The sequence below is a fragment of the Rhinatrema bivittatum genome, chromosome 15 (genome assembly GCF_901001135.1).
Source record: "Rhinatrema bivittatum chromosome 15, aRhiBiv1.1, whole genome shotgun sequence".
Taxonomy (NCBI): domain Eukaryota; kingdom Metazoa; phylum Chordata; class Amphibia; order Gymnophiona; family Rhinatrematidae; genus Rhinatrema; species Rhinatrema bivittatum.
The window spans coordinates 48,261,564-48,285,394 of record NC_042629.1 but is presented as its reverse complement, the minus strand read 5'-3'; the positions used below and the strand labels follow the sequence as shown (position 1 = coordinate 48,285,394).

General features: G+C 43.8%; 1 protein-coding gene across 2 annotated transcripts in view; it reads right to left on the bottom strand.

The window, feature by feature from the left end:
* The window catches only part of SPAG17 (sperm associated antigen 17), a 289,254-nt gene that overhangs the window by 135,454 nt on the left and 129,969 nt on the right, over positions 1 to 23,831 (bottom strand). For both annotated transcript variants that reach the window (XM_029577979.1, XM_029577980.1), the window contains 2 exons: positions 13,893 to 14,004; positions 5,729 to 5,863 (listed from right to left, as the gene is read on the bottom strand). In XM_029577979.1, coding sequence (XP_029433839.1) covers positions 5,729 to 5,863; positions 13,893 to 14,004 — 247 coding nt within the window. The remainder of the gene's footprint in view (positions 1 to 5,728; positions 5,864 to 13,892; positions 14,005 to 23,831) is intronic.

Here is a 23,831-nt window from a genome sequence, read left to right as displayed (position 1 = left end):
GTCATCGAGGAGGGACCGCGAAAGGTCCTTAAAACCAGCCCTCCCGTGGCGCGGGCACGCGGCTTTGTTTTTTGAATCTGCAACAACTTGGAATTCAGCCTAGACACCTCCACCTCTGACATGAAGTAAGTATAATTGCTTATCCTTTTCCCTCAAACCTCCCACTTATGGTCTGATCAAAGAAGAACCGTGTAAAACAGAGGGATCGCTCGCTTTAGATTTATTTTAGAATTGCATTTTTCTGATAAATAATATTTACTTCAATGCCTCACACGAAGAGAAAGGCAAAACTTCACGGGATGACAGTTAGTTCTCCCGTTATGGACTCTTTGCAGTTAAATATAGAGAGCTTCTTCACTGCGGATAATGCTTTTACGCCGTGAGAGATAGCCGCTGGGGAAGGTGTGTTGGAGTGAGCACCCACCCCCAAGGCCTTAGATACCACCCTTAGCCCCAGTGAGCCGAGCAGACCCGCTCCTCCACATTCTGAGAGCTTCGAGGGGCTGGTGTGGGAAGGAGGACTCCTGGGGTGAAATGCCAGGAGCACCGGACTAGTTGCAATGGCAGATGCCCTCAGGAGAGTGTAAGAATTCTCTAATTCTGGGAGTGATGAACCCCCTGAGAAAGGAGGAGAAAATAGATCAAGCCACACCAGAAACTGTAAGATCAACTGAATCTAAAATAATATCTAACCAGATACAGAGGCAAGGAGCAGGCAGCAGTGAGAGTGTGTAGAGGGCCTCACTTAATTCTCTGGGAGATGGAAGAGGTCGAAGTAGTTCGGACTATATGACACTTGGAGGTACATGGCTGTATTAAAATCTATTGAGAGTTCTTTACAATCAGTATCTCAAGCGGTACTTAAGATAAAAAAATCAAGTTTTGGTAAATTCTAATTTGATTACATCTTTCAATTTAAAATTAGAAGATATGGGACAGAGTTACTATGGTTGAAAACGTTCAACAGAATTTAGTAAAGTCCGATTTGATACATACAGGTCGATACAGTAACGTGCAGTTGAAGATTTCCCGTCTGTAACGTGCTGGGAGCGCACAATACAGACGAGTAAGGCGATCCAGCGATACAGTCTCCAGTTTCACGCGTCCGTAGCGCTTCTTAAAATAGACACATAACCCTTTCCGCACGCAGCATGTATATGATGTGTAAATGAACGAATTAGCTGTATAATGAAGGAATTAGCTATTCCCCTCCGATACTGTAACGGGCGCTGATATTATCTCCTTAGTAACCCGCTGTTTTGCCGCGGCCTTAACGTGTTAGTTTACCGCCTCCCCCTAGTAGGTGTTAGGACTGTGAGTCTTGTAACAAATCCATCGACACCACTTAAGATACTCAAACACAATAAAAAACAATTAAAAAAAAAAGCGATACAGAGATGATCGAGAAAATGTAATGCTGTGGGACACAAAAACCTGTCAGAAAAAAAAAAAAATTTTAAATACCCGTCACTTTCCGAATCGTGCGGTCATCCAGGCAGCGGCGGGAGCCGGAGGACCGCGTGGGTCCAGGCGGCCGGCGGCGGGAGCCGGGTGTTCGATCGAGGCCGCGGGCGGGTGGGCAGTGTTCGATCGAGGCCGCGGGCGGGTGGGCGCGTGTTCAATCGAGGCCGCGGGCAGGTGGGCGCCTGTTCATCCAGGCGGCGGGGGCGGGTGGGCGCGTGTTGGTTTCAGGCGGGCGGCGGCGGGATCCGGGGGGCGGGTGGGCGCGTGTTCAATCTAGGCCGCGGGCCGGGTCGCACAGGCGCGCATTCATCCAGGCGGAGGAGCCAGCGGCGAAAGCGGCCTCCGGCAGCCCCCACCGGCAGTGAATGAATGCGCGCCTGTGCGACCCATGCGATTCGGCGCTCAAGGCACGTCACGCCTTGAGCGCCGAATCGCACGGGTCGCACAGGCGCGCATTCATTCACTGCCGGTGGGGGCTGCCGGAGGCCGCTTTCGTCGCCGGCTCCCTCCGCCTGAATGAATGCGCGCCTGTGCGACCCGGCCCGCAGCCTAGATTGAACACGCGCCCACCCGCCCCCCGGATCCTGCCGCCGCTGACGCCGCCCACCTGAAACCAACGCGCGCCCACCCGCCCCCGCCGCCTGGATGAACAGGCGCCCACCCGCCCGCGGCCTCGATTGAACACCCAGCTCCCGCCGCCGGCCGCCTGGACCCACGCGGCCCTCCGGCTCCCGCCGCTGCCTGGATGACCGCACGATTCGGAAAGTGACAGGTATTTAAAAATTTTTATTTTTTTTTATAACATTCAGGTTTTTACATATTTTTGGTTTTTTGTTTTTTACACTTCCTGGTGCCTGTCATTTCAAATGTCATTTGAAATGACATTTGAAACGACAGGTACCAGCGCACCCAGGTTACTGTATAGGCGCTGTATTAAGCGCCTATACAGTAAAATGGGTTGCGCGGGCCTAACCCTTCCCTAACGCTTCACAGCCGCGGCATGCATTTGCATGCAATTAGAAGAGAGTATCAGGCGCTAGGTCAAGAGAACTGTGCGTGCGGGGAGGAAGGGTGCGCCTGGCAGTACCGCACTCTTTCTGCCGCGGTTTTAGAGTATCGATCTGATAGTAAGAAATTAGAAAATTTAGAAAATGCAATGAGAGTATATAACTTGAGAGTTCTGAATTTTCCTTTGGTAAATTATTTATCCCCATTGGATTTATTTTAGAAATATATGTTACAAGTGTTAAAAATCCCCGAGGCTGCATTGCTGGTAATACCGAAGATTTACTATCTTCCTGTGTCTACTCAAGGAAATATTGCTTCACAAGCAGGTACAGCACAGGTGTCATTTCCCCTAGATATTTCTAGGATTCTTGAGTCATCTCAAGATGAAGAAAATATTACACAAAGGAGGATCTTGTTGGTATCATTTGCTTTTTTAATAAATAAAAATAATGTTTTGAAGCAATTTTTTAGAAATCGGCAAGTATTATTTCTTGGCCAGAGGGTATGGATATATACCGCCCTAGTAAAAGAAACACAGATAAGGAGAAAGAAATTTATTTATATGAGATCTGCTGTGATTCAATTGGGTGCAAAATATGAACTTCGAAATCCCTGTAAATGTTGTTTAATTTACCAAAACAAAAAAATATATATTTTTCTACCCTGACCAGCTAAGAATTTTCCTAGAAGGCCACCTCCAAGGAGACTCCACTGCTGGTCCGACTTAAAGAAAAAAGCAATATATCCTATCGGCATTACCAGATGTACGTAATAGAATTTTCTTAAAAATATGTGCTCTCTTATTTATTTATCAGGTCCGTCGATTCTTCTAAGAATGTCGACAGGCCTGGTGATGAGGATTCTTCCCTTACTTCAATGCCCTCTAGATTCTCTAGGGGTTCTCTGAGGCAAATAAAAATTTTTTGACAATTCAGGGATTTCATCCTCCTCATATAAGAGGGTCTCTTTAAGATATTTTTTAAATAATTCCCAAGGGGATAGGAGCCTAGTTATAGGAAAATTTGTTAATCTTAAATTTTTTACTCTTATCAAATTTTCCATATATTCCATATCTTTATGGATGATCAAACTATCTTTGATAAAGGCATGTTCTGATGCCTGTATCAGTTGTATTTTATTAGTGACCATTACCATATCTTTTTCACATTTGTCAATTTTCTTTTCATGATTTTCTATAGACATCCTATTTTCTTTAATAGTAGCCAACAATGAATTATTCATCTTAATAATATTACTATCCAACTTCATTATCATTTTTCCCAGGTCTTCTAAGGTTAGTTTCCCCTGGGTTCCTCCTAGGGTCCCCCCTGAGGACAAACTAGCCTTAAGGCCGGTAGAATTAGTCTGCTCTAATAGAGAGGAGATACTTTTCTCAGTCCAACTGGCTTCAGCCTGATTGCTCAGGCTAATGTCCTTTTGGACCAATCCTACCGGTACTTCAGCTGGATCCGATGGTAATACTCCAGCTGGCTGTAGGGGAGACTTCGGGCCGTCACCAGGACTCAGGGATGCATAAGATTCTGCTCCCCCGCTGTCCTCTCTTGGCTGTTCCACCATTCTTACCACGTGGTGGTTCATGGGTCCAATGTCGTGTGTGCTGCGATCATTAGACCCGCCCCCCCATGACGTCACTAACATCAGACAGTTAAGACAGCCTCAACGCCAAAGGCGCTCTCCCCTTTATGCACCCCTTCTTGCAAACCTTTGTGTATATGTAAAAATTTATTTTTATGTTTCCTTTGTTAACTAAGCTGTTTCATTGTATTCGACTAAGGAATTTTTTCCTGCTTTTTCTGTTTCACTGTAAACCGGCATGATTTGCATTTAATGCAAGAATGTCGGTATATAAAAGTTAAAAATAAATAAATAAATAAATAAATAAATAAATAGGTGAGGAGGTTATAATCCTAGCCTTCCTTTTTCTCCCCATTGAAAGTAATTAGAAAACCAATCAAAACCGGCAGCACCTTACGCCGGTACCCGGTCTTCTCCGGTCTAAGCCGGTCAAAGCCGCGCGCCCCTTCGACGGACCTGATAAATAAGAGAGCTACTCTGATAATATCATGTGTATCCGAACAGGATAAGGAGAAGTTGTTTAAGAAATATTTCTCGGTTAAAGATATATTATTCTGTGGACATCGTGTTCAAATTTATCCTGATGTGGCTAGGGCCACTCAGGCTAGGAGGAGAACTTTCTTGACATTAAAACCTAGAGTTTTGGCACTAGGTGCTACATTTTTTCTAAAATTTCCATGTTTGTGTTTGTTGAATTATAATGGAAGAAAATATGGTTTTTTGGATCCAACGCAATTAGAAATATTTCTAACAGATAAACATCCAACTTCTGTATCTGAGACAGAAGCCATATAGAAATTATATACTCTCCCTCTGTATTTACTAGTGATTGTTAATTGGTTACTAAACTATTAGTTTTCCTTGTCTCTTCCTAAATATAGGCAATCGTGGAAGTGTATAGTGTATTCTTATATTTTATTTTACTGTATGGATATTGTAATACATATGCCACTTTTTTCTTTAAGTTTTCATAAAGTGTAAACTGTGAAAATTAATAAAATATAAATTAAAAAAAAAATGTGCTCAAATTTCTGGTCAGCCCATATTACTTATATTACTTGTATTTGTGGTACATGGTTAAGATATGTGAATTAACAATTATATTTTTCCTTTAACTTTTCAATTTATTCCTCGTGACAAACTTGGTAATTAAAAATTATTTCTACTTTAAAATTGTTAAATTGTACCAGATTATAAAAGTTTCTTATGTAAGAAAATGAAAAGTCTTTAAAATAAAAAATAAAAAAATAAAAAGCTCTTGCCTTCCAATTAAAATCTCTTTGCTCTATTCTGCAATGGGAAGAGTTTCTATGCAGCAGATTTAATATAATAAATGTGCATGGATGACGTGCTGACAGGAGTCTTGAGCTACTGATCTCAACCTTTTGTTTTCATGCCCTGTTATGTCAACAGACCTCTTGAAATCTTTTACTGCTTTCTTATGCAGAATCACACAATCCCTTACTTAAAGCACCAGTGAACTTTTTATTGCTTTGCAAAATACAGGCATCCTCTCTACTGGGCATTGAAACAGAATCAATAGTTTTGTCTTCTGCAGTGCAAAAGATACCACTGGTATATGAAGCTGGCATTCAGTCAAAAGCAAAACTTGATTTGCTCTCTGCCATCTACACTGTTTATATGGTTTATTTTCACAAACCTGTTGGTAAAGGCTGTTGGGATGACGTTTCATTTGGTTCCTCTTGATTCGTGATAGGTCTGTCTTCTGGGTCTGTGATGTGAATGAAGAAGCTATGCCCATCTTTCATCACTTTAACTTTTATAAAGGTTGAACCTGGCAAATGACAGAAAAGCATCAGCATTTCTGACTGGAAGAACACAGAGCAAAAACAAATATATGCAATCTCATAATCCTAAAAATATATACAGGGCTTCTGACTTTACCTTTCAACCAATAATTACCAATGAAATACGTTGATACCCCAAAAAAATGTTGACAGTAAATTTCAAACCAGCAAATGGGCGCACATGTGCGTTTGTCAGCCCATGCCCAGGGACGCGGCTATTTTATAACCTGCACATGAATATGTGCACAGGTTATAAAATAGCTTGGCCAGGGGGGTGGAGTCAAGATGGCGACTTGATCAGTCGCACTGCGCTTACTGCTCCAGCGTTTTTCTTCACTAAAGAAATTTCTAACATACTAAAATGCCTCCAAAGCGCAAAGGAAAAGTAAGGATTTACCCCTCAACTCCTTCGCTTCCTCCGGGACAGAAACCATCTCGCAGTGCATTGTAAAACCGGCGGTATTGGCTCTGGGAGATCCGGCTGTCGGGTCACAGAAAGGAGAATGTGACCAGACCTCGGAAAAAGTTTCCCTCAGCCCGCTGGACGAGCATCTACCTCCAGCTGTGTGTGCAACCTCGACACCTCGCCTGAGCGGGGGCTCTGAAGAGGAATTCCAAGCTATACAGGTTGAGGGGGCGGTGTGGGTGGAGGAATCCGTACAGACCTCCGTGAAGAACGGAGAAAATCCCTCCAGAGTTTTTCACCTGGATAGCGAAGAAGGTCGGACGAGTAGAGGAGGTGAGAGATCTGGGTCCAATTCCCTTGCTAGTCCTAGTGGAATTTTAATACTTCAGAAACCAGAGGTAGTTATCTTAGATTCACTTTGGAATTTAACATCAGCCATGGCAAAGTCTCTTGTGGACTGCTCAATAAAAATAAATTACTTGTCGTCGCAGATTGATATAATGAATAAGAACTTTGAGATATACAAACAGGAAGCTTCAGAAAAATTCCAAAATACTGAATGTGATCTTCAACAAGTAAAAGCTGTTCAGTCTACTATTGTACAGGACTGTGGGGCCATTAATAGAAAAACTGAGAATATCGAAAATGCATTGAGGCACGTGAATCTGAGAATATTAAACTTCCCTAGGGTGATTGGAGAAATTCTTCGGATAACTATAAAATGTTATTTCCAAGAAATATTAGAAATTACCCCAGAGCAGTCTCCACCTTTGGATAAAGTTTACTTCTTACCCATTCGGAATAATCTACAAAGGCAAATTGCCCCAAATGAGCTGGAAATTTTAACTGGTTTTCTTGAGTCGTCTTCTTATGAAATAGCTGAAAGAACAACTCTGTTATCATCATTTTTGAATGAGAAAGATCTTGGAGACATTATGCAATCTTTATTTCAAGAAAACCGGTGCTGAGTTCATGGGTTCAAGGATTAGAATTTTTCCAGATTTAACAAAGTCGACACAGCTGAAAAGAAAGAGTTTTTTGGCTTTACAACAAGAGACATTGGAAGTGGGGGCATCTTATTTTTATGGTTCCCATGCAAATGTGTTATAAAGTATAACAATGACAGTTAGATATTTTTTCATCCTGAGCAGTTAAAGAGCTTTGTTGAGGCAAAAACAAATCCTGCTGCAAATAAGCAGCAGTTGAAGAAGTCCATTATAGAAGTAATAGGTTTACAAGTGGCCTTTTCTTTGTTATAGTTATTTCCTTTACGAATCTCCTTAAATGTGCATGTACACCACCCCCCTCACTCTAGGAGTCTAATGGGTAGACAAATAGTAGGAAATATTTCAGCAAAATTAATTTTTCATTATGTAATGGTTACTTTAGTATTTCTAATTTGTTGTACCATATTGCGTAGCAAAGTGGATGCTTTGTATATTATTGAAAACTAATAAAGATAAAATTAAAAAAAAAAATAGCTTGGCGCCAAATTTTAAGTGGGTGTGCGCGCAAATGCCACTTCTACCGCATAAATCAGAGGATTTTAAAAGAGGTGTGCATGGATGCTATTCCCAGTTTTATCAGTTTGTCCCCAGTTCATCCAGTTAAGAGACAGGTGTTCCAAATCCCCCTAGTTTAATAGTCTTCCTCCCCCCCAGTTATCCCTGACCTTTAAAACCCCTCAGATCTGCCTATTTTACTTTATTTTTAACATACATGTTATCCATAGCAGAAGTAAAGTTATGCGGCAGGGGGCCTTGGCACACCCTGGATCGCGTAAGTATTTACGTGCACATAGGAAAATTGGTTCTTACCTGCTAATTTTCGTTCCTGTAGTACCACAAATCAGTCCAGACTCCTGGGTTTTGCCTCCCCTCCAGCAGATGGAGACAGAGAAAGTTTCACTGACACTGTACATAACCTAGTGTACCACCTGCAGTCCCTCAGAATTGACTGTACCCAAGCTAAGATGAAGGCACCACCAAATAAAACCTAAACGAAAACCTTCCCTCCCAACAAGTAGGAAGAAGACTAGATTGCCCAAACTTGGTCCCAACATAACTTAAGAGAATAGCACTAAAGAGCTCCAACAATTCTGCAGTATATATACCCAACAGTACGAGTGGAAGACTCTTCCCCGATTATTAGAGTGGGTCTCTGGACTGAACTGTGGTACTACAGGAATGAAAATTAGCAGGTAATAACCAATTTTCCTTTCCCTGTATGCACCCAGATCAGTCCAGACTCCTGGGATGTACCTAAGCTCCCTCAAACTGGGTAGGACCTTGAGAGTCCCGCTTGCAGAACACTCTCACCAAAGATCATGGAAGTCTGAGCTCTGACATCCAAGTGATAATGACTGACAAAAGTAAGTAGCAAACTCCAAATAGCTGCTCTGCCAAGCTCCTGCGGCTACACTTATTCGGACTCTGCCCAAGGGGTTGCTGGAGAATGAGTCGAGAGAGCTCTCAAACCCTCAGGCACAGGGCAACCTTTAGAAATATAAGTTGATCTGACTGTCTCTTTCAGTCACTGTGTGATCGTAGCTTTAGAGGCTTTGCCTCCTTTCTTTGGACCACTATAGAGTACAACAAGAAGATCCAACTTACAGAAAGCATTAGTAACCTTCAGATAATGCAAAAAAAGTTCATTAAACATCCAAGAACCTACTCTCCCTCACAAGAGGCTAGAAGAATTCCAAATCTCTCAAGGATGGAAGCTCCACTACCTAGGAGGGAACACTGAAACCATTGTGGGCAGGAAAGATGGTACCATACGCAACAATATCCCTGAATCTGAGATTTGTAGGAAAAAAAACTCTCTCAAGTGCTCAAGCTTTTAAATTGCCCTCCATAGGAGTTCAAATGAAGATTTGCACATTCCTCGTAGTACCAGACTAAGGTTCCACAACAGCCAACTGTTCCTCACTGGAGGACACAAATTCTTAACCTCCCAAAGGAAGCGCATGACATCCGGACGAGCCTACAGAAGATACCCCTGATCTTTCCAGAGATTCAGCCCAAGGCCACTAATGAGCTTTTCAAGAGTTGAAGGACAGACCTTTGACCAAATCTTCTTGGACAAAGGTCAAGATATGCGACACAGCGGTCTGACACACCAGGGCTCGCAGCCCCTTCAAACTCAAACATATGCTAAAGATGCAGAAGGTTGCTTGGTCTGCAACAAAGTGGAAATAACTGCTATGGAATATCCCCTACGTGCCAATCATCTGTTCTTAAAAGCCAAGCTGTGAAATAGAAGAGAACAGCCTAGTATGATCATATTGGGCCCTAATGGAGAACATCCAATGGGTGGTTGGATCTCAGCAGTCTGTTGATGGCCATGTTGAGAAGATCTAGAAACATAGAAACATAGAAATGATGGCAGAAGAAGACCAAATGGCCCAACCAGTCTGCCCAGCAAGCTTCACACATTTTTTTCTCTCATACTTATCTGTTTCTCTTAGCTCTTGGTTCTATTTCCCTTCCACCCCCACCATTAATGTAGAGAGCAGTGATGGAGCTGCATCCAAGTGAAATATCTAGCTTGATTAGTTAGGGGTAGTAGGGGTAGTAACCGCCGCAATAAGCAAGCTACACCCATGCTTATTTGTTTTACCCAGACTATGTTGTACAGCACTTGTTGGTTGTTTTTTCTTCTCCCCTGCCGTTGAAGCAGGGAGCTCGATGAAGCCACTCCAGAACTATGAGAATTACATTGCCTGCATGGTCCACTATCTGGCATAACACTTTGCCCAAAACAGACCAAGGAGGGAAGACAAAGGAGAATTCTTTGAGGCCATGGTAGAACTATGCCTTCTGCACCGTGTTTTCCTTGGTGGCTGTAACCACCTTGGAGTTTTGTCTGGTCACCATTAAATTCATATGGCGATATCTTCATCTCTGGTGAATGAGACACATTGTCTTCTCCCTGACGTCTAATTTTCTCAGATGGAGAAAATCTGCCAGAACCCTTGCATACCCTGCCTCCATTGTCTTCAAGTGATACTCCACCCAGAGAACCAATCCCTGAGCCTCCTTGAGCTCTGGCCAGAGAAGCAACCACCAGGCCTCCTGAGCCACCACCACATGCTGGGATCTTTCCTGCTAGATGATGTAGACCGCCATCGTTGCATTGAGTGATAGGACTCTCCTCACGCAACCATGGCCGAAAGGCAAGCAATGCTCATTGCACCACTCCAGTCTGTAACTGACAGAAGAAACAGTCATTTTCTTGGACAAGTGGTCCCATGCCGACTGAAGCTGATACACTGCACCCCAGCTCGAGAGGCTGGCCTCGGTAGTGAGTAACCATACCACACTCCAAATTGGTCCTTGCAGAAGGGGAAGATAGAACTCCAACCATGGATTCCACTGGGCACCAATTCGAAGGTCAATACCACTGAACCAGGACTCTCAAGAAGTTATGAAAAGCCCCCAATAAGTGTATAATCTGACCCAGTTGAACAAAGCCCCCCCAGACCCTCCAGGTTCTGAATGGAAATGAATTGGCTCTCTGCTAGGTTCACCATCCAGCCTGAAGACTTCAACCACCCCAGCATGTTCTGAACTAACTGCCGTGAGAGATCGCCTGTTTTCCCTTGGCAGAACCAATCATCCAAACACAGATGCACCAGCATATGCTCCCAACAGAGGGCCGCCGCCCCAATTGCCCTCACCTTGGCAAAGTTGCATGATGCTGAACAGGAAGGCTGAAAAACAGACAATGATCCCTAAAATAAAACTTCAGAGAAGAGTGGTGCTTCAACCTGATAGCTATATGCTAATAAGCTTTTGTCCAAGTCAGAAAGGCCAAAGTCCTCCTCTAGAAAAGAGGAACCATCAGAACCACACATCTTTCTCCAAATCACAAGTTGGACGAAAAAGTCCTTTTCTTCTGTGGTGCAATGAAAACTAATGGAATATCAACATGTTCATTGTTCCTCTCGGAGAACAGGCTCTAATACCCCCAGCTGTCAGAAGCCATCCAGCATCTCCTGAACAGTGATCCATTTCATGAAAGAAGTGCACCTAAGTGTCTCAAACTGAATGAGCAAATTAAAAAATGCCAAAACAAGGTAAGAATACTTCTCTGGGTTAGGCTGGAACACAGAGCTGTATGTGGGAACAAGCTGCCAAACTGCTTCACAGAGCCTCAAGCTGCCTCAGCAGCCTCATGAAGGGGAGGGATCTGGACCCCCAGATTTACACCCCACGGATCTAAGTACCGAGCATACTAAAGGGTCACCAACCCCCAACTCATCCCCCTCAAACCAAGGGGGATGGTTCCACCAGGACCTAACAACGTCCTTGGGGGAAGGCTCTCACTCTACTTCTATTATCTTTTTTTTTTTTTAACTGCAGAACAGTGTCAGTAAAACGTTCTCTGTCTCCATCTGCTGGCAGGGAGGCAAAACTCAGGAGTCTGGACTGATCTGGGTATGTACAGGGAACTTAGGTTTACACCATAAAATGCCCATGGTCCCACCCTTTTTTGAAAACTTCCAAGATGTGCGTACTACAGGAGATATGCGCATATCTCAATAGCTTTTAAAATCTGCATGAGCTCAACATATTTGCACATCCCCTAATTAATGCATGCGTACAGCTTTTAAAATTCACCTTTTATTGGATAAAGATTAGAAAAACACCACTTCCCCTACTATTCTCTCACCCATTCCTTTGCCTGACTGGGATCCTCCACTCTGAGGACTTCTCAACTGCACAAATATATACATTTAAATAAATAATTAATTCAACCAAGAAAGGTATCCAACAATACAAATGCCGTGAAAATGCTGTTTTATTTGAACTTTCAAAAAAAAACCCTAATTAACTGGAAAAAATGTAAATTAACAATTTATAAACATCTAAGATTAAATATAAATGCCTTTAAAAATGAATACATTTATTAAAGTGGAAACAGTCAAAAATAAAATTTCCCTTCCAAATGCTTTCTGTGGGTCTTCTTTTCTGTTTCCATGAAGCAACAAATAAAGGCCTTACAGCAGGGAAAGGTGAGCTCCAATATCTGAGCAAAGCAATTACAAAATACTACACAAAATAATGAACAATAGAATTAAATAGTAAGGCGTGTGGCTTGTTGATTGCATCCACAGTAAGTAGTGAGAAAAATTCACAGGTAGAAGGAAAACAAAGTTAAAAACTCTCTCAGTCAATTTCTGTTCTATACTTCAATGTAAAATATACATGTACAAACTGGACCCATGCTATGAAAAAAAGCAACTTTGCTTACCGTAAATGGTGTTTTCCGTAGGTAGCAGGATGAATTAGCCATGCAGTCTGGGAGCACCCCCTGGCAGCCCGATGCGGGAACTTCTCTCAGAATGCCCCTCTTCAATGTCAGTGATGCCCCGTCTCTGTCACGGGTATTATTATCTAGGGGTGCTGGGTCCCGAAGTCTTTTCCAGTTCCAGGCAGCCGCATGCTCATCTGAAGCTGAAGAATAAGAGCCACCCAAAGTGCGTGGAGCATCCACCTCTGACGCCCCTGAAACTTCCATATTGGAAAGGGTGAAATGTGCCGGTGAAACCTGAGGACGGTGCACGGTTTTCCTCTCTACATTGTGTGACACGTGGCGCTGATGAGTCTGGTGCATCAAAGGGGAATGGTGGGATTTTGACTTGACTTTGTCCTGTGTAAGAGTTGGGCCCAGCAGTGGATGAGTTGACCGCTTAGGCCTCATTTGCACCCACTCGCATGCTTTGGCACAGTCTACATCAATGGCTTGGGGGCATGCTTCAGGGCCGCAGGGTCTGATGCCACGACCTTATGCTTCAGCTGACACTCTGCTTTGGGTTTGCACCACACTGTTTGATGCATCGGTGCTGGCGTTTCGACTCCATGACTATCTCAGGACAGGGGAGCCACATCCAATGGCTCAGCCTTTGAGGCTGCTTTGGTGCGGCTTGGTCCCTCTTCCCTGATCCAGGCTTTTGGGAATTTGGCCCCGGGTGTAAAGAGGATGCTTTTTTGCCCATCCGGCCTCCTTGACTTCTAACCTGGAGAAGATTGGGTCGACTGCTGGGAGGGGGCATATGAGCCTGAAGCTTCCGAGTTCCTGAGATCAGCCAGTTTAGCTGGGCCTGAGGAAACATCCTGCCGCAATCCTGGCAGGATGCCTGATCATGGTCTAGCCCAAGGCAGATGTAGCAAACCTTATGTCCATCAGTAACAGACATAATTTTGCCACACCAGCAAAACTTAAACCCAGGGGCTTTAGGGGCCATGGCAGCACTGAAAAGTGCTTCTGAGGGTTCGTGTAGGTGAAGAGAGAGACAAGAAAAAGGGAGAAAATGAAGAGAGGCGAGAGAGAGAAAGAACCCGTGACTGTTTTGCTGTGCAAGAAAGCAAAAAAACTGAGACAATGCAGTCGCGTGGGAAGGTACCACGCAGGCATACAGGAGCATGTCTTTTCAATGTTCTGAGAGAAGTTCCTGCATCAGGCCACCAGGAGGCGCTCCCACACAGCATGGCTTATTCAGCCTGCTTATCTGCGGGAAAACATCCTGCAAAGCTACAAGGGTAATATTGTCTTGACTGTAATAGAAACATCAGTTAAGTTGAAACTGTAAAGATGACAGTCACCTTTTTCAAACTTTATTTTTTCCACATGAATCTGCCCGCCGTCAACAGGATAGATGTAATGACTGTTGCCTGACACTTGGATGAAGCTGTCTCCCATATTGTAGCCATAAAACTAGAACAGGATACATTAAAACGTGTAGTGTAAATTAGAATGCAAGCATGGCAATGCATCCTAAACAAAATATTTCACATCTCTATTTCTGGTATTCCAGTTATCAGGCTGTGATTAAGCTTTAGAAACAGGGTTGGCCTGATGGCCACCAGGACAAGGACAGCAACTACACTAGCTACTTATACCATCAATAAGATCAGTGGCTGCACTGGCCACCAGGAGTTAAAACCCTCCTAAGTAACTTTTTCTCTTTGTTTTTAATGGTCTCTCTTAGCCAGAGGTTATAAGTAATAATTTTGTTTCAGCTGGACCAAGAAGAGAAGTCCAACAGCACCTCACATGGGGTGCCCTTTTGGTTGCATTCATGATTAACCACCCAGTTTTACTCCAGGAAACTTTGACTGAGTCTCTGGCCTTTGTGGATGGGATTCTACTCCTGGGACTACAGGAGGACATAGTTCATAGGGGGGCACTTTACTACAGATGTTTTCTCTTAATTTGCTTATTTCCAATTAGAAAGGGCATTATGCTTGGACGATACTCTGGTATGGGGTAAGCAGAGGATGCTTTTAAAGACAGCACCTTGTGGTAGATGGTCCTACTACTACTACTTAACATTTCTATAGTGCTAAATGACATATGCAGCGCTTTTCAAACATACAAAAAGACAGTCCCTGCTCAATAGAGCTTACAATTTAATAAGACAAAACAGAGGACATGAGACTTGGAGTATTTCATAAAGCAAGACAGTGGTTAAAAAGAAAAGAAATGAAAGTTGTTTAACAAGATTAAAAGCAGACAATCATGTATAAGATTTAAAAGTTATTTCAAAAAGGTAGGTCTTTGGATGGGATTTAAACATGGCAAGAGAGGGAGCAAGGCGCACCAGTTCAGGAAGACTATTCCAAGCACATGGTGCAACCTGGATGGTCTGAAGATTACCCCTGAGAAGAGGGGTGATGTATGTGCAAAAAGAACTTTGCCTGGGTTTGAACCAGGGTCTGTCCTTCTTGGGGCTTGGAATTCTGCATCCAAGCCATGATGTGGCTCTCCTGAGCAGAGGTTGAGCCATCCAAAAAAAGACTGCTTACTCTCCCAAGCCCAGACTTTCTAAACTAGGCCTCAGAGGGGTTGCTAGGAAGACGACAGTATTTCCAGCAATTCAAGAACTGAAGGCCAAGCCATGAGGATTCAGATGAGAGCTGTGGGTTTAAAGAAAGTCTTATCTGTGCCTTGTTTAACCTGATCCAGACTGGACTGTGGGTTTGCTTTTTGAATCTGCTTAAGTTACTACTGAATTCAAATTGCTATGTTGATCCCAAGGAGAAGGGGTCTATAACTGGTGCATAAACCTGTCAGAGAAAACCAGGATGTATAAAATGCATTAAACACTAAAAAACCATGGTACATGCCTGAATTAAAAACCATGAAGCACAACCTTAGAACACAAGAAAAGAAATGGCGCAACGATCCCTCCCCAACACAATTAGCAAAGTACAAAACCCTCCTACACACTTACCGAGTGAACACACTTAAAACCAAATGAGACTTCTATGCCCAAAGAATACATAACCTTCAATTCAACCCCAAAGCCCTTTTCTCCTTCGTCTCAGATCTAACTAAAACTTCGCTAAACTATATACCCGGCAAAGAAGCCAAAACAAAATGTGATGAACTTGCACATTATTCCCACGATAAGAAAACTAACCTCACAACCCGCTTTCCCACTTCTACATCACCCATCAAAACCGCCCCTAAAAATTCCAGTGCTAACTTTAGCACTTTTGAGACCACTGCTTCCATACTAAAGAAAATGAGACCCGCCACACATTCGTCAGACACGATCCCCACTAAAGCTCTTTCATCCATCCCCAACACAATATCCCAACCCATAGCAGATATCGATAATAAATCTTCGACCCTTGGATATGTACCTAACCCACTTAAACAAGCTATTGAAAAGCCAATACTAAAGAGACCGAAACTTGACCCCTTAGAACTGGCCAACTACCACCCCATATCTAATTTACCTTTCATAGCAAAAATTCTTGAAAAGACTGTCAACCTGCAACTAACTATTATTTACTTATTTACTTATTTATTTATTTATTTATTTATTTATCAGCTTTTATATACCGACTAACGTTGGGAACATCTCATCGGTTAACAAGGAACAAAAATTAGCAACAGGCTTTACAAAGAACAAAGAACTGAAGGAAATTTAAGGAGGGCAGGGGGAGTGGAGGTAAGGATCAAGGGACAGGGAGAAATAGTTGACTATATTTAACACATTCTTAGAAGGAGAAACTATGTACAAATTATATACGAATTATATACAAATATTAGATAGCATGGGAGTTAAGACAGGTTGCATTATCATAGGCTAAAGAGGTTATACTGACATATTGTACTTTGATTTGAATGCATAGGAGAAGATTTTACAACAGGTGGTGAGTTGCAGGGAAGGGAAACGCAGGGGGTCATATAGGGGGGGATTGTAAAGTGGCATCAGGGACAGCAATGGAGAGGGTGTGCAGTTAGGTGTAAGCTTGCTTGAAGAGCCAAGTCTTAAGGTTCTGCTTGAATTTTTTAGGACATGCTTCTTGGCGGAGTGAGGATGGTAGCTTGTTCCAAAGGGAAGGCCCTGCTAGGGAAAAGGCCCCACCTTCTTTTCTCATCCCAATACGGCTTCCGTAAACATTTCAGTACGGAAACACTCCTTACCTCCCTTTCTGATTACATCCTCAAAGGCCTCGACAAGGGCCAAGCATACATATTAGCTCTACTAGACATATCTGCAGCCTTCGATACCATTAGCCACAGTATTCTAATCGACAGGCTATCTGAAATTGGCATCTCAGGGATCCCACTCCTCTGGTTCAAATCTTACCTCAGCAACAGACAATTCAAAGTCAAAATAGGAAATTATGAATCCAGGGCAATCAACATAATGCGAGGTGTGCCGCAAGGCTCCTCGCTATCTTCCACACTTTTCAACATTTACCTCCTGCTCCTCTGCCATCTCCTTTCAGATCTCGGCCTCCCTCACTTCATATACGCTGACGATGTGCAAATCCTCATACCTATTACCAACACCCTATCCAATGCTCGTAAAACACGGGAAAGCGCCCTTTCCTCCATCAACAACCTCCTTACAAAACTCAACCTAGCTCTAAACACCAATAAAACAGAACTCATGATCATTGCACCCCAACACCACAATCTCAAACCTCCATCCTCTAACACCCCTCCCTCCTTTTTCACAACAAGTACGGGACCTAGGTGTTACCCTCGACACCAAACTTAACCTAAAAAAATGTATCAACTCCACTTTAAGAGAATGCTATTGCAAGCTGCACACACTAAAAAAAACGAAAGCCCCTTCTGCACCTCAGAGACTTCAGATCAGTACTACAGTCTCTCATCCTGTCTACATTAGACTACTCAAACACATTACTCCTAGGCCTTCCCAAAAACACTATGGCCCCTCTACAATTGCTACAAAATGCCGCAGCACACATACTGACCAGCACCCGCAAAAAAGAGCATATTACCCCTATTCTTAAACAACTCCAATGGCTTCCTATCGCCTCCAGGACCCACTTCAAGACACTCTCACTCATACACAAAGCTATCCACAACCCAAGTATGCACTGGTTCAACGATTCCTTACTGTTTCGCTCCTCCATTAAACCCACCAGAACACAGTATCTAGCTACACTAAACACACCTTCCCCTAAACTCACTCAACTCACTTCCACCAAGGAATGCTGACTATCCATAGCAGGACCGGCGCTATGGAACTCCATGCCCACTAATTTACGCTAAGAACTTTGTCCAAAAAAATTTAAGCAAAAACTTAAAACTTGGTTGTTCAAGCAAGCCTACCCTTGATACCCTATCATTCTCACATCCCTCAATTTTCACAATTCCCTTCTGTACCATGTAAAGCTCTGAACTTTCTGATTTATTTGTAATGTTATGTACTATTACTTATTCCATCACATATCCCCTGCGTGTTACCAGTATCTTATATATCCCGCTCGACATTAATATCATATATTTATTGATTGTACATAATTTTAAGGTGATTATTGTAATATCCCTTAACACCCCCTATGTAATTATAGTTTCGTCCCTTCCCTATCCCTTCCTTCTCTAATTCCCCCCCCCCCCCCTTCTCCCCCCTCCTAGCTTCTTTTATTTAGTATCTCCCCTCCCCAGTTCAAAATCAGTTTCATTGTAAAGCCTTTATGCTGCATTTTTGTTTTATGGAAACAGACGTGGTTATTAACGAATGTCGGTATATAAAAACTTTAAATAAATAAATTAATTAATTAATTAATTAATTAATTAAAATAAAATAAAAAATGTACGTTTCCCCTTACAGTATGTAGTAAAATAAAGCCCATTCTTGGACTGGAATGGTTTACTTACAGGCAGCCCCAATAACCTGATACTTGCCATGGTTTGAATTTGTTTCTATACTAGACTACTTTCGATGCTTTATATGGCAATATACTTTGTTTTTTTTTGCCACAAATGTATTCAGCTTAAATTGTAGGTATTGTCACATTGACTAATGAATCAGGGCTGAATGATGTTAAAAACAATCTCATAGTTTACACTTCTTTTATTTTAAAATGACACCTAGCAGCCACCTTACAATATAAAGAAAGAACCCTGAGAGTAAAAAGAGCTTAAACCAATAATAGAAAATTCACTCAGACAAACAATGCAGTGATTGTTCAAATATAGATATAAAATTAAAGACGGACCTCATATATAAGGCACTTAGACTACACCATCAACTTTGGTATCTTATGTCTTACACTTGCTTAAAGTGCTTGAGTGCCCATATATTTATAATCATTGGCCCGGGATAGAGTAACTATCAATGAGTCCCATACTTTTTTCAAAGTATTATTTTTTGTTGCAAATAAAATCTTGTCTTTAGGGTGTCTTCACTGTCAGCGTTACAAAATTAGCTGGCTCCTGTGGATCCAAAGATTTATTTGTTAAGCTTGGTTACAGGTTCTATTTAATTGGAACAGCAAGATAAGTCATACTTTATCTATTTTTTGTTCCTAAAGGAAAATTGGTTCTTACCTGCTAATTTCTCTTGCTGTAGTACCACGGATCAGTCCAGACTCCTGGGTTTATGCATCCCTGACAGAAGAGGGAGACAGAGAAAGTTTCACTGACACTGCCTCATAATCCCTGGTGCCACCTGCAGTTCCTCAGTATTTACCTGTATCCAAGCATAAAACACTTGTAAAACTTGTAAGACCATCCAAAAAGAACAATTTAACAAGTCTGCCTTTCATACCATGAAAAAAGTGAAAACAAGATATTGCAGCTGAGCAGACGATTCTCCACCTCCATAGATTGGGCAGATCCTGGACTGATCCGTGGTACTACAGGAATGAAAATTAGCAGGTAAGAACCAATTTTCCTTTCACTGTACATACCCAGATCAGTCCAAACTCCTGGGATGTACCAAAGCCCCCTAACTTAGGGTGGGACCTGGAGAGTCCCACTCTCAAAATACTCTCGCCAAACGACTGAGTCTCCGGACCCCCTACATGTAGACGATAATACGACTTCCAAGTCTCCACTCTGCAAATCTCCTGTAGTGAAACCAACTAAGCCTCCTCACACGAGGCCACTTGAGACAGAGTAGCGTGAGCCCTCAAACCTACAGGCATCTGACACCCCTTGAGAATGTATATTGACCCAACAGCAATGGTAGTGTTGGAAGGCAGGGTACCTTTCTTCACACCACTCCATCAAACCAAAATATGATCAGAGTTCCTAAAATCATTTGTAACCTTAAGACAGCTCAACAAAGCTCTGCGGACATCCAAAAGCTTAAGCTCCTGCGCATGAGGTGCGGAAGAATCCAAATCTGGAAAGGCCAGAAGCTCCACCGACTGACTTATGTGAAACGCCGATATCAACTTTGGAAGAAATGAGGGCACCGTTCGCAAAGACACCCCCCGAGTCTAAAATCTGTAGGAATGGATCCTGGCAAGACAAAGCCTGCAATTCAGAGATTCTTCTCGTTGAACAAATAGCCACTAGAAAAACTACCTCTAGGGTCAAATCTTTAAGCGTCGATCTGCGAAGAGGTTCAAAAGGTGCCTCACACAAACCTCGGAGAATGAGATTAAGATTCCAGGATGGACAAACTCTCCTCACTGGAGGGCGCAAATTCTTAACCCCTCCGAAGAAACCTTACCACATCAGGATGAGAAGACAGTGAATAACCTTCCAGTTTACCTCGCAGACAAGCAAGCTAACCTGAACCCTACCTGAGAATTGAAAGCCAGGCCCTTAAACAAACCTTCTTGAAGAAAAGATAAAATCTGAGATACTGAAGACCGTAAAGATCGCACACCCTTAGAAATACACCAGGCCTCAAAAACTTTCCATACGCGGACATATAACAACGAAGAAGAAGTCTATCTAGCCTGCAGAAGAGTATGACTGCCTTTGGGTACCCTTTGCATCTCAAACACCTCCTCTCAAAAGCCAAGCCGCTAGACAAAAGAGATCAGCCTGGTCTGAAAATATAGGGCCCTGATGAAGAAGGCGCAACAGATGACTGAAGCATAACAGCCCGTCTACCGCCATGTTGACCAGATCCACGAATCACGGCCGACGTGGCCACTCCGGAGCTACCAACACCACTTCACCCAGGCGTCTCTCTATACGACACACCTTGTCTACCAGAGGCCAAGGAGGAAATACATAAAGCAGAACCTCCCAAGGCCAGGGTAGAACCAGAGTATCAACTCCATCGGCCCTATATTCTTGTCTTCAGCTGTAAAATCAAGGTGCCTTTGCACTGAGACGAGTCGCCATTAAATCCATATGAGGACAGCTCCAAATGAGCTTCATTGCTATCTTGGACAACTCCCATTCCCCTGGATCTAGCAAACTGTGACTTAGAAAATCTGCTTGGACTTTTTTGACCCCTGCTATGTGTGACACCGCTATCTGGACCAAGTGTTCCGCCCAAAGAATTAAATCCTGGGCCACCAGTTGACTCTTGGTTCCTACTTGCCGATTTATGTATGCTACTGTCGTCGCACTGACTGACAAGACCCTCACCGATCAACCTCGTACTAAGGGCAGAAAAGCAAGTAATGCTAACCTCACTGCCCTGGTCTCTAAGCAACTGATAGTCCAAGAGGCTTCCTTCGCAGACCAAGTGCCATGGGCCGACTGTCGTTGACATACTGCTCCCCATCCAGAGAGACTGGCATCAATAGTAAGAATTACCCAATCTGGAACTTCCAAATCAACACCACGAACCAGATTGGACGTTAGCAGCCACCATGTCAGACTGTCTCGTGCATGACCCTCGAGAAGCACGGGTAGATTAAACTCCGCTGACAAAGGATTCCAATGTGCCAGCAGAGGCCTCTGCAGTGGTCTCATATGTACAAAGGCCCACAATACCAACTCCAGTGTTGAAGCCATCAAGCCCAGAACCTACAAAAAATCCCAGGCTCTGGGCACTTGTAAAATCAATAAGCGCCAGACTGACCCTGCAACTTGCACAGTCTCTCCTCCATCAGAAACACCTTGCCTTTCAGAGTGTCGAACCGAGCACCCAAATATTCAAGAGTCTGAGATGAGATCAGGTGACTCTTCGCCAAATTCACTACCCAGCCTAGGGATTCCAGAGTATTTATCACCTTCTGTACCGCAGTGCGACAATCTTCCTCTGACTTTGCCCTGATTAGCCAGTCATCCAGGTAAGGGTGTACTAGACTCCCTCATGCCATAATGTTGTCGTAACCACCACCATTACTTTGGTGAATGTGCATGACTCTGTGGCCAGCCCAAAAGGTAGAGCCTGAAACTGGAAATGCTGACCGAGCACCAAAAACCTCAGAAAAAGCTGATGATCCGGTCGAATGGGAATATGTAGGTATGCCTCCGTCAGATCCAAAAAAGCTAGAAATTCTCCCTTGCGCACTGCCGCAATTACTGACCACAGGGTTTCCATCCGAAACCTCAGGACCTTTAACACCACTTTCACCCGCTTCAAGTCCAGAATTGGACAGAATGTTTCTTCTTTCTTTGGAACTATGAAGTAAATGGAATACCGACCTTTGCCCCTTTCGCCCTGAGGGATGGGAATCACTGCCCCTAAACTCCACAGCCTGTCTAATGTCTCCCGAAGTGCACGTTGTTTTTCCATTGACCCGCAGGGGGAAATCAGAAATAGGTCGTGAACGGGCTGAGCAAATTCTGATTCGTAACCGTCTCTTATGCTGAGGACCCACTGATCCTGGATGATCTTGACCCACTCCCTGTAAAAACGAGCTAGACGGTCCCCTACACAGGGAATGCTGGAGTGGGCCAGCCTCACCTCATTGTGAGTACTTAACTCCTGTAGCCCCACCTCCTGTGGAAGCTCTGAATGTCTTATGACCCCCTCGAAAAGTCTGCCGCCAGGACTGACCTTGAGGAGTGAACTGCTTCTGCAAGGCTGGGGCTCCCCTTGCAGAACAAGACCTTCGAACATCCCGGAAACGCATCCGAGACTGAAAAAAACATCTGCCCTTAGGATTGTCCTCCGGCAACTTATGTGCCTTATTCTCACCCAGATCCTTCATTAATTGCTCCAGGTCCTCCCCAAACAAAAGTTGTCCCTTAAAGGGTAGAGACCCCAGCCGGGATTTAGATGACACATCTGCTGACCAGTTACATAGCCACAACAATCTCCTGGCGGAACTCATAACGCAAGACGAAGTCCTTACCAAGTCATACAAGGCTTCCGCAAAATAAGCCACCACTTCCTCTAAACGTTCAGCCTTGTCTGCCTCAACATTTGACCCTGACTAACCATCCTGGATCTGCTGCACCCAATGCAAACAAGCTCTTTGCATAAAACTAAAGCAGATGACCATCTGCAAGCTCAAGGCTGACACCTCAAAAATCCTCTTGAGGTGAATCTTCAGTTTTCGATACTGCCCATCCTTTAATGCCACAGAGCCTGCAACAGGAATAGTCATCTGTTTTGTGACCACCGACACCGCAGCATACACTTTTGGGAGGGCAAGGAGCTCTAACGTCTGGTTCAGGCAAAGGATAAAGCTTCGCCATTGCTCTTCCCACTCTCAAGACAGGAGCTTCCCACTCCCGATTCACCAGCTTTTTCACAGACTTATGGGTAGAGGAAAGCCCTTGTGGAACCCCTAAACCCATCCAGAACTGGGCCCACTCCTTCCATGTCTGAGCCTTCCTGAAGAATTTTCAAACAAAGTTCCTGTAGAGCCTGAGGGATCAGAGGCCCTAACTCCTCCCTCCGAAACAACCATATGAGCTTGGGGTCATCCCCCTCCGAACCCAGGTTCTCCTCTGGATCGTCCTCCAGAACCAAACTGTGCGTGTCCGGAATCCCCTGGTCGTGCGCTACCAATTCTCCAACTCACCGGGAGTGCCCTCCGAAGCGAAAGACTCATCTGAATCCTCAACCCCTGGAGTAGGACCCAGTAAGCGTTGAACCCCTGAAGACCTCTGCTTCTGGGCCTGCCTCGGCCCGGGGCCCAAGCATAGACCCACAGGAGGAGGGGGTTGAAGTCTCAGCCCTGACTGCTGAGCCAAATATGCTTCATGGAGGAGTAAAACAAAATCGGCTGAAAAAGGCCTAGGAGCAGTAGGAACCTGTTTTGAGGAGCCAGTAACCTGTTGCGAGGAATCAGAAACCGGCAGATCTAAGGCCAAGCCCTCATCTATCCTGCCTTGAACCATCGTGAAGTTTGCACGAATCAGAGAAAGCCAATATGTGGTAATCCAAAATGGACGCC